The sequence below is a fragment of the Wolffia australiana genome, chromosome 2 (assembly GCF_029677425.1).
Source record: "Wolffia australiana isolate 7733 chromosome 2, ASM2967742v1".
NCBI lineage: Eukaryota > Viridiplantae > Streptophyta > Magnoliopsida > Alismatales > Araceae > Wolffia > Wolffia australiana.
The window spans coordinates 7,140,947-7,156,312 of record NC_135836.1 but is presented as its reverse complement, the minus strand read 5'-3'; the positions used below and the strand labels follow the sequence as shown (position 1 = coordinate 7,156,312).

At 45.4% G+C, this 15,366-nt stretch overlaps 1 protein-coding gene across 1 annotated transcript; it reads left to right on the top strand.

Annotated features, from left to right (window-relative positions):
• Window positions 1-1,198: 1,198 nt before the first annotated feature.
• LOC144716664 (uncharacterized) lies at window positions 1,199-15,362 on the top strand. The gene is made up of 10 exons (XM_078591863.1): window positions 1,199-1,307; window positions 1,398-1,666; window positions 1,752-2,101; window positions 3,699-3,816; window positions 3,910-4,033; window positions 4,123-4,203; window positions 14,364-14,583; window positions 15,010-15,066; window positions 15,165-15,233; window positions 15,331-15,362. The coding sequence occupies exons 1-9, from the start codon at window positions 1,301-1,303 to the stop codon at window positions 15,169-15,171; spliced, it is 1,233 nt and encodes a 410-aa protein (XP_078447989.1). The 5' UTR covers window positions 1,199-1,300; the 3' UTR covers window positions 15,172-15,233; window positions 15,331-15,362.
• The last annotated feature ends 4 nt before the right edge of the window (window positions 15,363-15,366 follow it).

The following is a 15,366-nucleotide window of genomic DNA, read 5'->3' as shown; positions in this document are numbered from 1 at the left end:
ATATTTTGATCTATCCTCGATCAAACCATTCAATTGGTCACATCTCTATTGATCTGATCTCAATCTGACCAGCACTATAGAGAAGTACATCTGGCCTACTCTCTCACAACACCTTCGACATTCAATGATATTCAATTCGCCGTCGTTTCAAAATAGAAAGAAATCTATCACTAGATAAGAGCTTGATCTTGAGCCAACTTACCTTCTCCTCCTCTCAGGAGTCAGAATGTAGAACACACAATGCAGGATGGTGAGAGGAAAGATGTAAGAGAGAGGTCAACATATTTTGATTATTTAATTGACGAATTCGATGCGATCCAATTCGACCCAAACTGTTCAAATTGATTTGACCCAGCTTATTCGATTTGAACATTGGGCCGGATCATTTAATTTTGATCCGACCCAATGGGTGGACCTAGATGACGAGGATTGGATTATCGAATAGGGAACGACAGCCGTCATCCGTCACGTCACACGTCACGGTGACACCAACATGACGGATGATGTGATGGTGATGGTGACAAAATTAGGGGCTCGTGACGGTAATGGTGACGGATGATGAACTGGGCATGACAGTAACACGACGGTGACGGGGGGCCTCGGACGAGTGACGTGACGGGACGGCCATCATGGATGACGGCCATGACAGATTTTTAAAAATGACCAAAAAAGCTTAAAAACATTTATATTTAAGCTTTTCGACGGCTGAGATTTTGCCACGTGGTGTCGCTAACTCAATTTCTTGGCATTTTGCGGAAAAGGCCCTGCATTAATTCACATGCGCAAAAGGATACTGTCCAAAGACAATTGGAGATATGCCCATCTAATTCTCTCTCCTCCGCATGGCTGTTTTTCCTGTCACACGTGACGGTGATGCCGTCCGGTGATGGGGGCATGACGGCGATGCCGCAAACCACGACGGTGACGCGAACATGACGGATTTTTCTGAAATCCTAGGACGTGTGATGGGACGGTGAGGTGATGAAACTTTCGTCACGTCACCGTCCGTCACGGATCATCATCAGTCCTGTCACTTCCGGGGCATCACGTCTTGGACGTACCGTTCCCTATATCGAATTGAACATTTGATCGATCAGATCGATTCCCCGGCACGTGCCAAACCCTTAAATGGGCTTGGCCCATTTAGATTTTGGGGGCTAATAATGGGCTTTCTAGCCTCAGCTAGTGGCATTTAACAGTGTTCTTCAATTGTTATTGCATGAATTCATGAAAGTTCTTCGGGAGCACTGCGTAGGCATGAATTTCTGAAAGTTCATCGAGAGATTTGAACGAGACGATCATGTCGTGTGCGTTTCTGGATTCTCCTTCTTCAGATGAACGTTTTATGGTATAGTAATTGCCTAATTCAGCTCTTTTTCTTCGTATTTTTGCATCAGCGGAGCTGGAAGAGCAGCACGAGAAGCTTCGCAGGGCCGTCGAAGGTTGGCGAGGCCGGAGTCAGGAGCTTATTAGCAATCTATACGGGGTTTCTTGTTCCCTCGCTGCAGATTCTCGCGGCGCGAACTCTCGACCGGTTGAAATTCGCATTGAACCATTGGAGCATTCTGGGATCCACTCAATGATCGATTGCGATATCGTTGACCTGGAGAAATTCTTGATTGTTCTATCCTACGACTGCATCGAGATTTCTAAACTCCGTCTTCACGTGAGGGATCGAATTCCCCGCGTTATTTTGTTCCTGATTCGTTTGATTTTTCGAAATGATCTGATGAAGGATCGAATATTTTCAGGCTTCCAGAAGATTGTATAAAAGATTGATATTGTTTGGGCACAGATCAACCTCCAAGGAAGTGCTTCTGGAAGGAGAACCGCAGCAGGCAGTTGGTCAGTCTCTGTCTCTTTTCATGGATTTGTACGAGACAGTCAGCCGGATGGCCGCTGTCAATAGAAATTTGCTTCAGCAGTTGAATTCATTATATTCCCGACAAGACAAGTACATGAGGCCATGTATGTCGATGAACAATATCTTTCTCCGGTGTATTTTTGAAAGTTTGGCTGAGGGGATGAGCAGCTTAATGATGTTGGATGAGATATTGAGACAGAACCCTCGGATCAAAGGGCACTTATCGCAATTTAGAAGGTATCATTTTCATTCTTCATTCACATATTGTGCCATGGATGTTGGTTTTCTATATGATCAGACAATATAAAAGATGATTTTGAAGAAAAATCGTATGAAATCGAAGAATAATTAATGGAAGATCATGAAATTCTTTCAAGAAAAGCCAAACGTGTTCTAAATTATACCTAAAAATGGGGAAACTACCAACAACCAAGAAAATCTAACACGAAGAAGGTCTTAATATTGCTAAACGAGTTTATGTTTAGAAGCCAGCACCTGAGATGAAGGACGTTACTTCTACCTAATTTTAGTCCATTTTCTTTGTAATTATAAGAATATGGTGAAACCGTATCACTGGATGAAGTTTCTTAAAAAGGTTCAAGTTTTTTTTTAAGAAACAGTATCCCTGGATGAAGTTTGTTTAAAACGTTCGGTTTTCTTTAAAAATTGATATACGAATTCAAATGCTCTTTTGGTGTTGACTCAATAAAGAAACTTGGTTTTTATTCTTCTTGATCATGCAATCAGCGACAGACACATAAAATGTGATAAGCGAAAAGAGAGGTAGTGTATCACACTTATTTCCATAAGAGAAAAAAAATACCTGGATAGTTGTGTCGGAGGGGTTAGAAGATTTGTTCTCTCTGCATGGAGAGCACATACGGAGATATAAAATTTTTAAGGCATAATGTGTCCCCTAAAAGATGGATCTAAGACCTTAAGGAAAGTAGTGTATCTCCAAAGGACATACTTCAATAATCAGCAGGATACCTCTCTGGAAGAGCTAGAATTTGACCTCATGGTAAGACTTCATATGGTTTTGATGTAACAAAAAGTCAAGTCAGTTATGTGTGCATAGAAAAGTGGATATGGTTTAATCGTAAAATGTCTACTTGCCAAGGAAAAGACGAGGGTTTGATTCATGCTATCTTCCCATGATCATACTTGTAATTTATAAGACATATATTTCAATTCATGATATTCCTCTCCCTCCCCTCCCCCTCCCTTCCCCCCCACCCCTCCCCCCCCTTGATGGCTCTTTAATCTTTTAAAAGGTATTCTGGACGAGTTATTTCAAGGATAAGCTTTTGATGTGCACTCATCGAGCAGTAACAAAAAGTCAGTCTTTTATGTGTGCATAAAAAAGTGGATATGGTTTAATCTTAAAATGTCTACTTGCCAAGGAAAAAACGAGGGTTTGTTTCATGCTATCCGCCCATGATCATACTTGTAATTTATAAGATATATATTTTCAATTCATGATATTCCTCTCCCTCCCCTCCCCCCACTTCCCCTGATGGCTCTTTAATCTTTTTAAAGGTATTCTGGAGGAGTTATTTCAAGGATAAGCTTTTGGAATTGTTCCTATGCTTGCTCTTTGGAGAGCATTGTATGTTCAAAGTTTTAAGCTCTATGTAGGAGGCTAAAGTACTGGATGAGCTGTTGGACAGGGAGAGTTTAAAATGCACCAAATCTGATTATTTCCTTTTGAGATCCTTTGGATTTTTCACCGCAAGAATATTGCCCTTTGTCTGTGGAAAATATTGTCAGTTTTGGAATTAGTGCCTTGTGATGTTCAGTTTTTATCTGGTATTTCAATACTATTTTTGTGCAGGATGCTGGCCAAGGTGAAACTAGAGATCAATGCTTTTAGCTTATCTGTAAAAGATCTTGAGTGCCTTGAGCAGGTTGTTATCCAGGTGGAAAAACTCTTCGATGCTGGTTTATTCTCGGTGTGTGCTGTGTATTGAATTTCATTCCTCTTTTCGGCTTTTTGAACTTGTGTGGAGAAGACTGTGGCTACAATTTATCTTAATGATTTTCAGTCTACTTGGCTCGAAGGATTGAATCTGAATGATACCCTGCAGAAGGCCAAGTACAGTAGGAAACTTATTGAGGCAATGTCATCATGGAATTTTCAAGGGTTCCTCGATATTCTTCATCGACTTGGTAAATTTCCTTATATGCAATGCACTCACATATGTGGTGTTCCAACTCAAACTGAAGTAAAGTCTGCTATTTTCCCCACTTATGATTAGATACGTGGAAGGAACGTCCAGCACAACGTCAGAGACTTCTGCATCATATTTCTATATTTATATTTCTGGCTAATGCTTTTGGTATGTGTAATCGCCAAACTAATTTCCATTTCTTTATTCTGGTTATACTCCTCTCTTATTAGATACAAATTAAGTGCAAGTGAATTCAATTTTATTGTTCTCAAAGAGTGAATGTCAGCTTTTGAGTTGGCATTTGCTGTTGTCCTTGGTGTGGCAATTGCTGTTGCTAGCTTCTCACAACAATGGATGTCAGTTTCGTACCAAGAAAACACTTGATCATTCAATAACCTCCAGATTCTTGATCTGGATTTTGAACTATGAGGAGAAATGAGAGAATGTGAGATCCAGAAAATGAAGAGAGTAGATAGGAAGGTTGGCAGAACAGAGTGCTATCAAAAAGGGGGTCGTCTGGTGATGTAGATCGGTACTCTCAGCAATCCCAGTTTTCTATCTTTTGGTCTTTAAGATGCCAAAGGGTGTAGAAAAAGATTTGGATGGATTGCTGAAAAGGTTCTTTTGGGGAGGCAATGAACATGAGGAGCACAAGGGGGTGCATCTGGTCTTGTGGAAAGTATCATGCAGACCCATGAAACAGGGGGGTTTGGGGATCCTCCACCTAGAATCCATGGATTTGTCATTATTGACCAAATGGGTGGTAAGACTTGCATCAGCAGAAGAGGACCTGGTCTTGAGTGTACTGAGGGACAGATATGGAGGGACAGATATGGCTCAGAGATTGATTGGGATAGGCATTGGGCAAAAACTCGAGGGGAGTCTCCATTTTGGCATGGTCTATGTCAAGCCATACCGTGTATTCACAAGTTTTTTTATGCCAAATTGGGAGATGGTGCTGATTTTTTTTTCTGGACAGAAAACTGGTCCAATAAAGGCATCCTGAAACTAGAATTCCCAAGAATTTTTGCACTGGTGTGGAAACCCGCACGCTACAGCCTGTGAGTGTTGGGAGGGAGCTTGGACCCCAACCATGGCAGGGGCCTTATCAGAGCCACAGTTTTTGGAGTTAATGAGGATGCAACAAGTCCTCCTACATCTTAGCCCGGCGAGGGAGTCATGTGATGGATGGGTGTGGCAAGGGACATCCTTTTCTGTAAAGGAGGCCTATATAAAGATCAGAGGGGAAGCGCTGGAGGATTTAGCAACCAGCACCACATGCTCCATGTTGATGAAACAAAAAGTCCCTCTCAAGGTGAGGCTCTTCAGTTGGTTGTTGAGGCGACTACGATTAGTTACAAGAGTCCTACGCAATAGATGGGTCCCCACGGCTTCCACAGAGTGCCCTATGTGCGCCAGAAACGATGAAGACTGCTCCCACTTATTCTTCACATGTCCCTTCCCCAGGGAATATGGGCGTCACAGCAGTTAGGGGGGGGTGAATGTGTCCTCCAATGAGGCATTTTGAGCCTCAGCTGGTGACGGTAGATACAGGAGCTAGCTGGATTGGGGTAGATTCCTACCGGTGCTCTGGGTGATATGGCTGCACCATAATGAAGTGGTATTCAAGGGGAAGAAGGCTTCCATGGAGAATGGCATTCAGGATGTTAAGGCGCTAATAATTTTTTGGTTTGGGGGGAGGTGAAGGGCAGACCATTTTGGTCATTTTGTAAATGGATTGTACACAGCTTCATATTTTAATAGCATCAGGTTGACCACCGCGCTCCGGGTGGTCTTCCTTATTTTCTTCAAAAAAAAAAAGATAGTGGATAACGGAGATGTGCTGGTGGAGATATCCCCTCTGCCTGGTGAAGATCTCCCCTCTGATCAGCTGGCCTGATCCTGCTGAGCACCCCTTTGGTTTCTCCCCACAACTGCAAATCTTCAAATGACTCAGAATTTTCCTGCTCTTTTCTCAGGGTTATTGATCTCACACGTGCTGAAGTATGTTGCATGTGTCGCCTCTTAGTTTGTCTTCCTCTTCAGTTATCATCTTTAGTTCTTGAAGAAGAATCAACGTGTATTGGGACATCAATGGCTGCCACATTCATTGCTAGTGAGCTTCGAAGCTAAACTATCAGGTCTCCAATGATAATTTAATTGCATATTTCATGACAGTAAGGGGCTTTGGAGCTTTTCTTGGCATGAACGTTGACGGCAGAACTGTTTCAGCTTCTATGAAAAGTATATGTGGATTAAAATGAATTTTCTTTTGACTAAAAGAAAAGATACTTAATCTTCATTTTGAATCCTTGAAAATTGGATATATCCTGTGAAATTCGTGTAAATTCATCTGCATATTTGAAAATTGAATAAAAATTTCATTATTTTACTCAAACAAACGCCAATTCATTATTCAATAATTGAATCATCCAAACAAAACTATTCTAAAACTCCTTAAGATAATGAATCATCATGTTTTATGAGGGCTGCAGGAAGCTCTGTCCTTGTTTTTGGTACTAACTCTGGTGATGTGGGCTCTATGTCTTTATCTGGTAAGTGTCAGACATCTGGGAGAACGAGGAAGTGACTGGTGAAAAGGTAGGGTGGCTAGCCAAGGTGTTGCCGGGGGGGACACCTGATGTTGTTGCAATTCATAATGGAGATGTCCACGGGCATTGGGAAAAGGCTAGATATTGTAAACAAGAAAAGAACAATTCTTGATAGCAAATGAAAGAGATTACAGGGTTTTATAGGAAGCCCTAATGGGCTGACTAGAGAGGGCCCTTAATGGGCTAACAAGAGAGAGAAAATAAAGACATGTAATACTCAGATCAACACTCCCCCTCAAGCTGGAGCGTGGATGTTATCCACACCCAGCTTGGAACAGAGCTCCTCAAACCTAGGGGCATGAAGCCCTTTGGTGAAGATATCTGCAAGCTGTTCAGCGGACGGAACATAAGGCGTGCAAAAATCTCCCGATTCAAGCTTCTCTTTGATGAAATGGCGATCGATCTCGATGTGCTTTGTACGGTCATGCTGAACGGGGTCATGAGCAATGCTAATCGCCGATTTGTTGTCGCAGAACAGCTGGACAGGAGAGGGAACTGGACACCGTAGCTCACGAAGAAGCTGGGTAATCCAAAGTGCTTCACACAGACCATGCGCAAGGGCACGGAACTCCGCTTCAGCACTCGATCGAGAGACCACTTTCTGCTTCTTGCTCCTCCAAGTAATCAGATTGCCGCCCAAGAAGGTGCAATACCAGATGTGGACCGACGATCAACCACAGAGCCGGCATAATCTGCATCGGTGTAGACTTCAAGACGCAGGCCGGTATGGCGACAAAACAATAATCCACGGCCAATGGTGCCCTTCAGGAAACGGAGGAGACGATGAGCAGCATGAAAATGGCTCATGCGAGGAGTCTGCATGAACTGACTCAGAACACCCACTGAATATGCAATGTCCGGGCGAGTGTGGGTGAGATAAAGCAGTTTTCCCACAAGTCTTCTATATGGGCCAGGCTCAGCAAGCTCCTCATCCGCATCGGCACCAAGTCGATGGTTCGCATCAATCGGTGTCGAAGCAGGCTTGGCGTCCTCCTTTCCAAGCTCACAGAGAAGGTCCACCGTATACTTTCTCTGACAAATAAAGATCCCGCTGGAAGAATAGGCCACCTCTATGCCAAGAAAGTACCTCAAAGGGCCAAGATGGCGAATAGCAAATTCCGACGAGAGATACATAGTCAGCTCAATAATGGTCGTCGTATCATCACCCGTAATAATGATGTCATCCACGTACACAAGAAGAATAGCAACTCCCCCTGACGTGGAATGACGGTAGAAAAGGGTGTGATCACCATTACACTGACGGTATCCACGACGCTGCATGGCCGTCGTGAAACGACCAAACCAGGCATGAGGAGATTGCTTCAAGCCATATAATGCTTTCTTCAGGCGACAGACAACAGACTGCGGAGACGATGGCACTAAGGAAGTGTAGCCAAGAGGTAATGCCGTGTAGATCTCCTCAGTCAACTCTCCATGCAGAAAAGCATTCTTCACATCATATTGTTGCAAAATCCAGCCCCGATCCGTAGTAAGGGCCAATAAGATCCGCACAGTATTCAGCTTGGCGACGGGAGCAAAGGTCTCCTGATAATCAATGCCATGTTTCTGAGTGAACCCTTGTGCCACAACCCGGGCTTTGTGGCGCTCAATAGAACCGTCAGAATTATGCTTCACAGCATACACCCAACGGCTACCCACGAGATGCTTCCCGGCCGGTAGAGGAACCAGATCCCACGTTTCATTGTGAGCAAGAGCCTGAAGTTCTTCCGCCATGGCCTGACGCCAATGCGGAAATGAAAGGGCAATGTCCACCGTCTTGGGAAGGGAAGTGGCATCAAGGGAGGTGAGAAGGGCATGATAAGAGGGTGAGAGGCGATGAGAGGAGATAGATTCTGCCAACGGATAGAGGGGAGAGGAACGGGAAGAGGGCAGCACGGCTAATGAGGAGGTGGCAGGAGGGGTGGAGGTTGAGGGAGACGGGGCAGCAGGAGACGAAGAAGGAAGCCGAGGCTTGCGACGAGCAAGGGTAATACCGTAGCGTTTTTCAGGCGGGCAGCGACGGATAGGGAGCGGAGGAATCGAAGAAGGTGCAGCAGAAGGGTCGAGCGCAGGAGCAGATATTGGAGGAGGCTCCACAGGAGGGACTGAGACGGCGGCCGGAGGCGGGTCGGGAGGCACAATTGCTGGAGGAGCAACAGGCGGAGACACGTCGGGCGGGGCCGGTGAAGAGGGACGAGGGACGAGGATGAGGAATTCGAGTGGATCAGAGGGAGATGGGGACGATGAAGGTTCAGGAGAGGAGGAGGAATAGTAGGGAAGCAATTCATCAAACGTGGCATCTTTGGTGACGACGAACCGACGAGAGGGTGGATGATAGCATAAATAGCCTTTTTGGGTGGAAGAATAGCCAACAAACACACACTTGATAGCACGGGATCCAGTTTATCACGACCAAGTTGGTGGTTGGGCGCATAGCATACACATCCAAATACGAGGAGTAAGATGAGTTCGAGAGAGAGAGTTGGAAAGGAATGCTGAAGACGGTCAATGGGAGTGGAGTAGTCAAGCACTCGAGATGGAAGGCGATTAAGAAGATGGATGGCGGTGGAGACGGCTTCCCCCAAAAATACTTGGGCACATGCATATGGAAGATAAGGCTCGAGTCATTTCAAAGATGTGACGGAATTTTCTTTCGCAACGCCATTTTGCTGTGGTGTATAGGGACAAGAAGTTTCATGGATAATGCCTTTGTCTTGGAAGAAGGTGCTTAACGTGGTGTTAGCGTGGTCTTTAGCATTGTCGGAGCGGAAGCGACGAATGGATATAGAGAATTGAGTTTGGATAAGGGAGTAAAATTGAGGAATGACACGAGATATCTCCGATTTGTTCTTCAAGAAATATGCCCACGTGAATCGAGTAGCGTCGTCAATAAAGATGCATAACCACCGAGAACCGGAAGTACTATGAATAGGGGAACGCCCCCACACATCGGTGTGAATAAGGGAGAATGGGGTCGAAGAATGAGAAGACGAGATAGGATACGTGGTACGATGATGTTTGGCAATCCGACAAGCAGTACAAACAAAGCGGTCCACAGAATGGCCTTGAAAGAGTTTAGGAAAGAGAGACGATAAAGAGTAGCAAAAGAAGGATGGCCGAGACGTCGATGAAGAAGCCACAAACGCTCGTGGGAAGCCGAAAGGGAAACTGCCGCAGCAGCAAAAGCAAGAGAACTCGAACAAGGACGAACAAGATAGAGCCCCTCATGCTCCTCAGCAATGGAAATCGTCCTCCCCGACACCTTATCACGATAAAAACATGAATTAGGAGAGAAGGTAAGGTCTTGTTTCAAGTCGCGAACAAGGCTAGATAGGAGAGAAGATGATGAGTAAGGCGAGGAACATGAAGAACTTTAGATAAATGCATAAAAGAGGAAAGGGCCACACGACCAATACCCGCCACGGTGAGAAGATCGCCGGAGGCTGTTTTAACTTTGGAGGAGCCAGAAACGGGTGCATAAGTTTGAAAGGCTCGAGGATTTGGGGTCATGTGGGTGGTGGCACCGGAATCAAGAAGCCAAGTGGAAGAGGAAAAAGAATGGCCAGGAGGGGATGTAGGTGTGGGAAGACTGGTGGACATACCTGCGTGGGCCAAGGAGCATGAGCCCACGACTGGAGGATCAAGCAAGCGGCGTAGACGCTCCATCTCTTCCGGAGTGAAGCTAGCGGGCGAGGCACTAGTCGGGCGAAGACCGTACAGCATAGGCACTTGACCCGGGGCACGACGGCGGCGGCTGCAGCAAGGTTGCTCGGTTGTGCGCGTTTCCGTTGAAGCTTGTAGCACGTCTTCTTAGAGTGACCTCGCTTGCAGTAATTGCAAAACAGCGAAGGATCACCCTTTGGAGAATCCTCCGTCCGAGCCGTCGGACCACGTGGCAAAGAGTCGGGTGGTGGAGTCGACGATGGGCGTGCAGACGAAGAGGAATGAGCTACAAGTGCCGAAGCCGAGTTCTGGGCCTGCTGAAAGCGGGATTCTTCAACCCGCACACTGTGGAGCGCATCCTTGAAGGTAGGACCAGTCTCCCGATAAATAAGCTGAGCCCGTACAACTTCATATTCCGGGTTCAGTCCCATAAGAAACTGGAAAACCCGAAGTTGAAGAGTATATTGGCGGTCCACCGAATGGGGGTCGGGCGGCATGTAGTAGTCAATTTCATTCCACAACGAAATGAGCTCCGTACTGTACTCCATGATAGACCGGTCCCCTTGACGCGAGTTAGCGGCCCGATGTACCAATTCGTGCAGTCGCAATGTTGTGCTTCTTGGAGTGGCTCTCAAGTGCTGCTTCCCAGACCGCCCGAGCCGACTCTAGAGACATGAATTCACCTTTAACACTAGGTGAAATACTGTCCAAGAGCCAACGATGAACTACCCCCTCAACGTCCAGCCAGTCATAATACTTGGGATCGGTCCGAAGGTCCGTCTTCTAGAAGATGGCGCATGAGACGCCCTTTAAAGTTATCTGGGACGTCATGGCGCCATTGTAGGAGATTGAATCAGTAAACATACCATCCGGAGGCATCCGAGGCAAAGAGGATGGTCCAGAGGAGGACGACCAATTCGGGCTTGAGAGGCACCGCAGATGCATGTGGCGTAGATACGGCGTCGAGTCTGGCGTGACAGTAGAGGTTTGGGCTTCAACCGGGTTCGTCATGATGAAAGCAGAGTAGACCACAGTCAGAAGGCGCGGAACGACGAAGCGGGACTGCAGCGCCGAGACGTCGGGCGCCGGGACGGTGAGCCGGACGGCGGTCGCTGGACGGCGGGCGCTGGACGACGGTCGCTGGACGGCCGGCGCTGGACGGCGGGCGCGGGACGACGGTCGCCGGACGCGGCGCGCCGGACGCTGGCGCCGGGCGCGCGAGCCGGAGGGCGCGAGCGGGCGCGCGAGCCGGAGGGCGCGAGCCGAGGCGGCGCGCCCGGGCGCGGAGCGGAAGACACTGACGGGCGGACGTCAGAACAGCGGCGCGCTGGGAGGCCCAGAGCGAGACGGCAGAGACCGGAGCGCGAGATCAGGCGGTCGTGAGAACCGCCAAGATCGAGCGCAAGGTCGAGCCAGAAACCCAGATTAGGGTTAGGGTTAGGGCTCTGATACCATGTAAACAAGAAAAGAACAATTCTTGATAGCAAATGAAAGAGATTACAGGGTTTTATAGGAAGCCCTAATGGGCTGACTAGAGAGGGCCCTTAATGGGCTAACAAGAGAGAGAAAATAAAGACATGTAATACTCAGATCAACAGATATCATGATGAGACTGTTGAACAATGTACCTTGAATTCCCTCTTCTCCACAATTTCTCTATGACACTGTAGGGAAGGGAAGAGAGGAGAGGAGAAACGAGATCCAAGAAAATGAACAACTAACTTGATGAATATTTTCAATGGGGTTCCTTGGCTTATATAGGTGCCAAGTTGTACCTTTACATGGGCTAATAGTTGAAGGCCAAATATAAGAAAGTACCTGAAATGGAAATGAATAAAAGAAGGGAATGACTAAAAGAAAGAAACGTTCTGGCTGACAGAGACGATTCTTATAGATAGGATCTGGCCCAGAAGAAAGCCGTGGGCTTGCGATGGCTGCCTTGGACATTGTGTGTTGACCTATCAACTTGGGAGATTGGGGGGCTTACACATGCTAAATATGAACACAGCACTCCTAACGATGTGGGACAACTATGCTGGGACCACAGCACAGCACTCCTAGTTATGAATCTCCAAGACAACCTCACCATTCTAATACGGTGGGACAACTATGGCAAGGGGTTCCACTGGGAGAGAAAAGCAGGTCCATTCCAAGGGGCTCAGACAGATCTTCCCCTGGGTACAGGACTTCATTTCTGCCAAGTTAGGTGATGGCTCAGTATTTCAATAGTGATTGGATGCATGGTTGCCACTACACACATTGCATGAAGCATTCCCTCGCTTATATGCACTCGAGCCCGAATGCAAAGGTTCAGGTCTGTTGGGATGGAGTATGGAACCTGATCTTAGTTGGTGCCATGTCGGACCAGAGGGTTGCAGACCGTAGACATGCAGCAGTCCCTAGCACAGTTAAGCCCAAGGTGCAGCAAAAAAGATGGCTGGATATGAGTCAACATCATTTTTTCAGTGTGAAAGGCTTACAGAGGATTCGAGAGGGGTAAAAGGACCCGACAATCATCCGTGCATGTAGGTTAATATGGTGGAAAAAAGTCCAGATCAAGGTTCAAATTTTTGCCTGACTTCTATTATGGAGAAGACAAATGACCTCGGCCTTTTGCGAAAGGCTATACCCAGATACATTTTTGACATGTGTTATGCTCAAGAAGAGAAGAAGAATGCCCACGTTATTCTTCAAGTGCCCTTTTTGCTCAGGCGATTTGGGCCAACCAAGAGATATCACTGAGGGACGTGAATTCGAAAGAGGTTTTTGGGGCTTAATCCGCAGGTGTGGGCAGGTACTGACGGCATTTTGGGCCATATGGCTGCATAGACCAAGGTGTTGTTCAGGGGAAGGATGGCTTCTACCGATGGGTCTGTGATACGAAGTATCAAGAAATAGAAATTCAATGAAGTTCCACTCTCCACCGAAATGGATAGTTTGACAATGTTATAACGGAAATGTATAAATCTTGGAGATGATCCAGACGACTCCTCCTCCTCTGGAGCTCCTTCTCGATCTGGCGGTCCTCCCTCCTTGAGGTAGAACTCCTCCCTCCAAGCCGATAGCAGAGCCGCGACCGCAGCTCCACCCTTCCCCTCTGAGACTGAGGATTCAAGATCAAGAAAAGCAATATTCTTTACCTGGAGACTCCTTTATTTATAGGTCTATGCGGGAAGTTCCCGCCCAATTCACTTGGTTTGGTCAAACGACCGTTGACCAGATCTGGTCTTCCTTCTTCGGTAAGTCTTGGAGTAGCGTCTATCAGTCTGTCCAGGAGTTGGAGGGACTTAAGGTGGTGTGGTTTCCTCGGGTTGCGGATGGATAGAGGAGGATTTGAACACGTTTGGATTGAATGAGATCGGCCTGTAAAGTTTTACTGGGAGGGTCACCGACTCAATAGGTGATCGTCCCTATTTTTTTTTGAAAAAGATCAGGGTGATCGTCCCTTTTAATGTTTAAACAAAAATTCCATTTTCCTTTAGTAGGAAGACAGGCGATTACAGATTGAATAAAAATACCTAAAGACTTATTGGGCACTGTCCCTTGTCATCCAAAAGTAGTGTATTTTTATTGTGTTCATGTATAGGCCCATATCTACAACTTATAGGCAGCCCTCTCATATGGACTTATCTATTGTTTCATTCATTTTTTTTGAAAATTTTATATATGAAGAAGAGAAAGATTTTAAAACGTAAGAGTCAAGTGGGAGATCCAAAAATTATAAACATCATTAACTCTTTTGTTGTAGAAAACCCTATTTCTTCGAGAGACTGCAATAGGTATAAATGAAGTAATGGCCCGATAGGACCAGCACTGACTAAAAATAGTGGGTCTCAAGAAGAAGATGGCCCACTTCAACAGTATAGTGTTTAATCAAATTCAAATTTGCCGACAGTGTGCATTCTTTTTCAGACTTTCAATTTTCATCTCTTTATCTTAATTTCTTTTGGTAGTTTCTCCTATGCATCTGCAGCTGATATCTTTTGAACTTCTATGATATTTTAATTATTCAATATGGAGGTAATCTTAACTTCCTTTTGGGTGAACGATCAGATGAAGCTCCTGAGAAGAAATGGGGGAAAGTGATAGCAGATATGTTACACAAGGCTCCGATAATCTACATTGAATGTGGAGTCAGGCTCACAATTTTAGATTTACTTGGCAAGCATTGCCCTCGGTTGCTCTCTTCATGGTCCTCTCTGAGAGGATCTACCAGGGATTCTGATATTATGTTGAGAAACTATTTATGTTACCTCAGCGAGGCACACTCACGGTATATTAAAAAGACTTGTCCATTTGTCATAGAACAATGCATTGAATTGAATTGGATCTTATGTATTTGGCATGAAATATCCAATGGATAAATTCGAGGAAATAATTGTTGATTTGTCCATAGATGTCACTATGATAGTCATATTTATTCTTCTTAATCCTAGTTTTTTATTGTTCTAGTCTATTTATTTTTCAGAAAAATTATGCAGTTGTGTGCCTGTAAATTCTTCGACGCCTTCTTTATTTTGAGATTTTATTTGGAAAGAAATATATCTATTTCAGGGAATGGCAGACAATTAAAGAATCATTATGTTATTGGTTGGTGACATTCCAAACATCTTTACACCCTGCGGTGATTACTCTGCATGCCAATTATAAAATAAATATCTTGGATTAGAAGGTTTATGATGAAATATCTTGGCAACAGGATGGCTCCTCATTATCACATTCTGACTTCCGTCTCCAGCTTAAGCAAATTATTCAGGTACGTCAATAATATCTTCACCTTTTCATTTTGCCTGGGTCTCTAGATTCTCATCTTTGAGCATTCAATATCAAATTTTACATGCTAATATAATTCAGGGGATAGTTTTGGCCAGTAGAGTGCATACGCTAGCACTGTCTCAGATTGATCTGCACTCACACCTCGAGGCAAGTCTTATGTAGTGCTAATCTCATCAATACATCTACTTCATGTTCTTGTGATGTCGTCAAATCTTACGATTTCATCTAAATTGTGGTGGGAAAGATGCATAGCCTCGATTCAGTCAGTGCCAAGAGGTTC